Source organism: Myotis brandtii, unplaced genomic scaffold (genome assembly GCF_000412655.1).
Source record: "Myotis brandtii unplaced genomic scaffold, ASM41265v1 scaffold46, whole genome shotgun sequence".
NCBI lineage: Eukaryota > Metazoa > Chordata > Mammalia > Chiroptera > Vespertilionidae > Myotis > Myotis brandtii.
The window spans coordinates 7,211,795-7,219,785 of record NW_005367587.1 but is presented as its reverse complement, the minus strand read 5'-3'; the positions used below and the strand labels follow the sequence as shown (position 1 = coordinate 7,219,785).

Genomic DNA, 7,991 nt, shown 5'->3' with positions numbered 1-7,991 from the left:
TGAAAGAAAAATACCACATGATCTCACTCATTTATGGATAATAAAGACCATTCTAAACTGATGAACAAAAATAGATACAGAGCAGCATTCAACAGACTGTCAAACTACAGCAGGAAGGCTGGGGAGGGTTGGGGGGGGGGTAAGAGATCAACCAAAGGACTTGTATGCATGCATATAAGCATAACCAATTGACACAAGACACTGGGGGGTAGAGGAGGCTGGGAGAAGGTCAAGGGGGAAAAAAGGAGACAAATGTACTACTCTGTAATATTTTAAGCAATAAAAAAAATAGTTTAAAAAAATAAAATGATAGCCTTGCTAGGTATAGTAGTCTTAGCTGTAGGTCTTTGCTTCTTCACTTTGAATATTTAATACCAATTCCTTCAGGCCTGAAATGTTTCTGTTGAGAAATCAGCTGAAAGTCCTATGGGAGCTCCTTTGAAGGCAATTAACTGTCTTTTTCTTGCTGCTTTTAAGATTCTCTCTTTGTCTTTAAACTTTGCCATTTTAATTATGATGTGTCTTGGTATGGGCCTCTTTGGGTTCATTTTGTTTGGGTCTCTCTGCCCTTTCTGGACTTGTGTGGCTTTTATCTTTACCAGGTTAGGGAAGTTTTCAGCCATTATTTCTTCAAGTAGGTTCTTGATTTGTTGTTTTCTTTCTTTTCCTTCTGGTACCCCTATGATGCAGATATTGTTATATTTTTTGTTGTCTCAAAGGTCCCTTAAACTATCCTTATATGTTTGGATTCTTTTTTCTTTTTGCTGCTCTGATTGGGTGTTTTCTGCTACCTTGTCTTCCAAATTGTTGATTTGATCCTCTGCTTCATCCAACTTACTATTTATTTCTTTAGTGATTTCTTCACTTCAGATACTGTATTCTTTATTTCTGACTGATTCTTTTTTATGGTTTCTATGGCTATTTTCATGTTGTTGGAGTTCTCAATAATTTCCTTGTAGTTCTTACTCAGTTTCTTGAGCATCCTTATAACCATGTTTTTTGAATTGTATATCTGGTAAATTGCTTGCCTCCATTTCATTTAGCCCCTTTTCTGGAGATTTCTCTTATTCTTTCATTTGGGGCATGTTTCTTTGTCTTCCAACTTTGGCTGCCTTTTTGTACTTGTTTCTATGAATTAAGTAGATATACTATGTCTTCCAGTTTGGTAGGTGTCCTTATATAATAGGTGTCCTGTGGGATCCAGTGGTGCAGTCTCCTTGATAACCTGAGTTGGGTACTCTAGGAATGTTCCTTATGTGGGTTATGTGAGTTCCCCTGTTGTAATTGACTCTTTATTGCTATTGGCCCATTTGTGGGTGAGTTCAGCTCTCAGGCTGGCTGGCTGTGAGGTTCAACCTTGCGCACAGTGTATGAGTTGCTGTGTAGGTACTGACCACACTAAGCAAAATTTGCTTCAGCAGATTCTGGTGCCTGCTGAGACCTCCCTTTGGATATGCCACTTGCGAAACTAATTGGATCCTGGCCACTGGGGGTGTTGGTTCTAGGGCCTCTTAGGAGGAACTCTGGTGCAGGTCAATATCAGACACTGCCTGTGACTGGTCCTAAGCTACCTGTCACTTTGTGGCTGCCTCTGCTGGGCCTGAATGTATGTGGGAAGGACCAAGGTGTGCACTAAGGCAGGATTCCACCAGCACCAAGTCTGGGGACACATCAGCAAAAAGGCCTAAGGGACCCCTAGGTCCATTTCTGCCTGCCTCCACCTGCTGGCTGCCTATTAGGCTCAGTTACTGAAAGAGCCTCTGGTGGTATGAGGCAAGTTTTCAGTGAGTCACCAGGTAGGGTGAATGGTGTTCACCAGATTTATACAGGTTCAATCTCCATGTCAGTACAAGGTCTGAGGCCACTCAGCAAAAATCCCAGTGTACACCAAATCTAGCTGCTACCTGCTGGGCATCTGTTTTCTAGGAAGCAGGATCAAGGAAAAGATGAAGAAGAGAGCAAAGGATTCTTGCAAGCACTTTCTTAAAAGAAGGTTCCCAGATTCCATCACATAACACTGCCACTTGAATTCTATTCTGCAGGATTTAGTCATATGGCCATACTTACTTGAGACTTGGAAATTTTTTTATTCTGGATGGTCATGTGCCCAGTTAAAATTGAGTTCTATTATTAAAGAAAAAGGGGAGAACAAATATTGGGGGCCTCTAGCAGTCTCTGTCATGCCAAGTTTTTCTTCATAATGGTTAAAAAACAAGCTCAAGGTCATATAGTGACTTATTGGAGAGCTTGGGTTCACACCCAGGTAAGTATTCCAAAGTCTGTACTTTTCATTGTACCAAAATCCTGCTTTATAGTAGTGAAGAATTAGAATAATGCCAACCTTTGAGCCCTCTTACTGCCTCCTTCCGCATCCCTTAGCTAAAGAGAAATCCCACCACCAAAGGAGTGGACTGGGAAGCCACCAAGAAAAATCCATTTTGCAAAAAGCCAGCAAGTATCTTTAATTCTTATGAATAGCTTCATCAAAGATGCCTATCCAGTTCTGGCCAACGAAGCCCATCTGAATTCCAAGACCACAAAGAAGATGTCTCTTTTTCTTCTTATTTGTTGTAATAAAATAAGGAAATAATTATGGGAGAGTATAGTGTAGAGGATGGAGCACTAGGGTCCGAGTCAGAGCACTTGGATCCTAGTCTCAACTCTTATACTGACCATCTGTCCTGTCTTTGAAGTCACCTTTGCCCTCCTAAACCTGTGTCATCAACTTCAAATTGGGGTATTAGATACAAAGATATTTAAAGCCCCTCTAGTTCCAAAAAAGACCCTTCACATTGGGGTGTTGGATACGAAGATATTTAAAGCCCCTCTAGCTCAAAAAAAGACCCTTTGGCTTTAAAGTGCTTCATTAGAAAGTGAATTGAGACATTGATTAATATATTATAACTAGAGGCCCGATGCACAAAATTTGTGCACAGGGGAAGGGGGGCTCTCAGCCCAGCCTACACCCTCTGGAATCTGGGACCCCTCACTCCTTACCTCCTGCCTCTCGCTCCTAACTGCCTGCCTGCTTGCTCCTTACCATTTGGCTCACTGCTCCTTAATGCTGCTGTGGAGGCGGGAGAGGCTCCTGCCACCGCCGCTATGCTAGCCAGCCATGAGCCCGGCTTCTGGCTAAGAAGTGCTCCCTCTGTGGGAACGCACTGACCACCAGGGGGTAGCTCCTCTATTGAGTGTCTGCCCCCTGGTGGTCAGTGCACATCATAGTGACCAGTCGTTCTGGTCAATCTGCCATCATGGTCACTGGGCTTTTATGTACATAGATGCTATATTAATAACAGTTTGCATTATTAATTTTTGCATCCTTGATTTTGTTAACTTTGTGAGCTATGTAGGGAAATTATTAATACATTATTTATAGTTAAATATAGATGACATCTTTGTGGCCATTTCTATAAAAAAATGCAGAAGAAAGTGGATTAGACCCAAATATTTGTTGAGTGCCTATGTGTACTAAGTTTGAAGTAACATTTCTGTGGAAAAATTAGATTTAATTTATAACTCTGTCAACTACCTCAGGAACATAAATGACTGAGTTCATAAAGAATCCTTATTATTCATTTTCCAATGTTTAAACCCACAGTGTGCACAGGCTGTTATAGGTTATAGAGAACTATACAGGAAATAGTTTCCATGCAGGAAGGGAGATGAGACATACACCTATAAGAGACAATCAATTATGTACATTAATGGAGGTATAAGATAACCTGGGTGATTTAACAGCAGGGAATCAGTGATAGTATAGCTGATCAATTTAGATTATAGTCAGTTGAAACTTGTGATAATTTAGACAAGGGTGTAATTAGTGAACAGAGTTGTATAACCTCTGGAAGTCCCAAATCTCTGGAAAGTGTTGTGACATGTTTAAAATTGAGAATCCATTCTCTGAGGTAGAGGCTAGCAATAACTCGCACACTGTGGATAAGATTCACTATCTATAGTAGACCTTTGCATGGGTAACTATCCTACATATTGGGAACCAATAAAATTATAGCATCTGATAAGAAACCCACCAACCAACCTAAGGAGCATTTGGTAAAAGATGAAGTTGAATCTTTGGTCACGTTTTATAAAGTAGTTCAAGATACTCAAAAGTGATATTAGGAAGGCAAACACAAAGAGTAATGTAGTGGGTTTCATCCAGGCATCTTGGGAGAGTTAAAGAGGATTTAACTCTTGTCCAGGATTTGTATTACAGAGGACCTGGGTCCTCAGTAGCCTATTACATTCTGGGACTCAATCACCACAATATGGTCATCATTTTAGCATATCATGTGTCTTTTCCTGGAGAGCATATTCACTGGGTGATGGGCTTCTGGTTATTAACCAGGCGTCTAGATGCAGTGATACTGAAGGCAGGAGAACCCTGATCATGGTCACAAACATCCTCCTATGTGTTACAGATCTCCCAAGGAGAAAAATAAATGGTCATTTTGGTTAATAAGTCAGCAGCCCTGTGATGTTTGAATCATAGGGAACTACCTCTTTGTGAATTAATTACCCAGGCCCTGCCTTGAGTGATGTTTATGTTTGCTTAAATATTTTGCTCCAGTTGGAGAAAGTTTTAGTTAAGGAAACTATTACTAACCAGGGAGTCAGATTTGTAAAGAATAAAATTGTTTTAAAATAATAAGCATGGGGCTCAGGTTCCAAGGATTCTCTGCTGTACACTAAACACTCATGGATTTCATGGGGACCCTGGCGATGCAGAGTGAGTGAGCTGAGGGAAGTGGACTCATTCTGGAAGTCCAGCGGTGAACAGTCCAAGGCCCTCCAAAGCCCAGCACATTTCCTGCCATGGTGGAGGCATCTGGTGTTCAGATGGGCAGCACATACCTCTCTGGAGAACCCACTCCACAGGATTTTCTTCTCATTGATGAAGAGCCTTTCCCCTTTCTTGGCATAGACGTTGTAATATCCAACTTCCTTAAACACAATGGAGCCATCCTCTGGAGAGAGGTGCCAGTTGATGATGGAATAGTTCCCCACCAAGTCACCACACTCATCAAAAGTCACCTGTTCCCCCATATTGTTGGTAAAGTTTAGGTGACGTAGGTGCTTCAGGACCTAAAGAGGAACAGAGATGAATATTCTAAGTATAAGCCACAGGGCTGCCACATATGGTTATGTGGGTTTTTGCACAGTGCAAGGGCAGTAAACTATCTTGATCTAATAAAGTGGAAGGAACATGACTTGAGGAAGAGGTCCCTTTTTCTAATTTATGCTGGGGTACTTCATGTGTTAGCAGCAGCCCTGGTAAGCTAGGGGCTTTACGTGGTACTTAAATTGTACCTGGGGTAGGAAAGACTTTCTTGAAATTAGGGAAGGAAAGGAGAGATATCTCACCAAAGGCCAAGACAAGACTTCTACAGGTGCATTACCATCTGGTGGTGCCCCAGGAGGGATGGGTTTGTAAGCCAGAGCCATTCTTGGTGTTTTCTGAGATGGGCTTTGGGGAAGGAGTGAGGCACTGAGTGCCCTTGTAATCTGCACCATCTTTCTCTATGCTATTGCTTTTGTGGAAGCGTCTCGCTACCAACACTCAAACAGAGGGGAGTGGGAGGAAGAAATAAATGAGGCTGTGGGTGGAGTCCTATTGTAACAGTTATGGCCCATCCCTTATTTTAACAGGGTCTTATGGGTCACAAAGCCTTTGTACAAAAAAAAGTAATGATAATAATTACTAAACCTCCCTAGTTATTTTATTCCCTTTGGGGAACAATGCTAAATAATTTATTACCTAATCTAATCTTCACAACAAATAGTACTATTACCCCATTTCAATTTTGGGGGAAACCGAGGCACAGAAAACAAAAGTATCTTTTCAGGGCCATACAACTAGCAAGGGGTGCAAAGCCTGTGCTCTTAATGGGTATGCCTTACAAAAGCATCACTAGGCTCCTGGCTCTGCTTCCTGAGTGCCCCTGACATGGGTCAAGAGGAGGCAGTGGGCACTCAGCAGCTTGTCTTTCATGTGGGACCAGTGCTAGAGGTCACTGAGGCACCAAGAAAGAGTAAGGCATGATCCAGCCTCTAAGTGTAGGGGTGCTCGCTTCCACTGTATCTCAAATCAAATCTAGCTATCTACAAAAAGGAAAATACACTATGACCAAGTCGAGTTTATCCCAGGAATGCAAAGTTAGTTTAGCATTTGACTACATTAACATGCTACAAAAGAGAAACCATATGATCATCTCCATGGTTACAGAAAACATGTTTATAATCTCCAACCTCCATCCCAGATAAAAACGCTCAGCCATTTAAGAATAAAAGGGAACTTCCTCAATGCTATAAAGGACATCTATGAAAAACCTAACATCATACTTAATTGTAAAAGACTGACTGCTGTCCTAGCTGGTCAGTGGATAGAGTATCGGCCTGTGGATGGAGCATTGGCCTGCGGACTGAAGGGTCCCGGGTTTGATTCCAATCAAGGGCACGTGCTCAGGTTGTGGGCTCGATCCCTAGTAGAGTGTGCAGGAGGCAGCCAATCAATGATTCTCTCTCATCATTAATGTTTCTATCTCTCCTTTTCCCTTCCTCTCTGAAATCAATCAAAATTTATTTTTAAAAAAGACTGACTGCTTTCCCCCTAAGATCATGAACAAGACAAGAAGTCTGTTCCTACTGTGGCTGTACTGGAAGTTTTAACCAGGCTGGATCAGGCTGATTTAGGATAAAAACATAAAGATCTAAGTTCTACACTCAAACAAAAACAAATAAGCAAGCAAACAAACAAAAGAACTTTCAGATAAAGTGAAAAGACATAGGATTCACTTTTTAAAAAATTTACCATTGAGGACCATAGAATTTAAGGCTTTTATGTAATTGGTTGAACTTAAACCTATATATTGAAAAGCAAATTACTGAAAACTATAGTATAGGATAAAGGGCCAGTACAATTTCTTTCTTTGAGCTATAACTATAATCAATGTTCTGTGTTCTGACTTAAAAAGAAAAATAACCTTCCAGATTAAGACAAAGAAACAAACAGGCAAACAGGGAAATATTAGTAGAATTTGTTTTAAAATGTGCTAGAAGATTTTACTTAATAGTGGTAGGGTAGACATATCATAAGAATTGTGGTTTTCATAGGATAAAATGTTAATTTTCTCTTTATGAAAGAAAAAGAGAAGTTTTGGATTTTTGGGGGGAAATATTTCCTTTGTGATCTTTTAAGAAAGCTACAGCTAAATATCATATTTTACATGTCAATTTTTAAAAAAATATGTGTTTTATTGATTTTTACAGAGAGGAAGGGAAAGGGATAGAGAGTTAGAAACATCGATGAGAGAGAAACATCAATCAGCTGCCTCCTGCATGCCACCTATTGGGATCAAACCCGCAACCAAGGTACATGGCCTTGACTGGAATCAAACCTGGGACCCTTCTTCAGTCCGCAAGCAGACACTCTATCCACTGAGCCAAACTGTTAGGACTACATGTCAAGTTTTTTATTATGAGCACACATTTAATTTTCAGTAAATACTCAAAACATCGAATAAACTTATTATAAAACTTCCACCAATTTGTTAAGGAAAAAGAGAGTTGGAATCACCATCCTATCTAATAATAGACAAACATGGTAATTGACCGTACCTTCGCTATGCCTCCCATTGGCTAATCAGCGTGATATGCAAATTAACCACCAACAAAGATGGCGGCTAATTTGCATACTGCAGGCAGGGCAGGACAGCGCCACCCCGCCTGCCCTGCCGCCATCCGGGCCTGCTATCTGCGACCCAGGGTGGCGGGCGTCCATGTGCGATCCTACCTGGGGCGGCCGGGCAGGGCAGCAGTGATCGGCCAGCCCGCCCGGCCTCCATCCAGGCATCCCGTGTGCGACCCGACCCGGGGCGGCGCCCCAACCCCTGGATCGGCCCTGCTGTGTGCGCGACCCAGGGAGGCAGGGCAGGCACAGAGGGATCGGGCCTGCCATCTGCCACCCGGGGAGCGGGCCTAAGCCAGCAGGT

General features: G+C 41.9%; 1 protein-coding gene across 1 annotated transcript in view; it reads right to left on the bottom strand.

Moving 5' to 3' along the window:
* The window catches only part of CASR (calcium-sensing receptor), a 93,008-nt gene that overhangs the window by 22,561 nt on the left and 62,456 nt on the right, over nt 1-7,991 (bottom strand). The window contains exon 5 of the mRNA XM_014546948.1: nt 4,855-5,085. Coding sequence (XP_014402434.1) covers nt 4,855-5,085 — 231 coding nt within the window. The remainder of the gene's footprint in view (nt 1-4,854; nt 5,086-7,991) is intronic.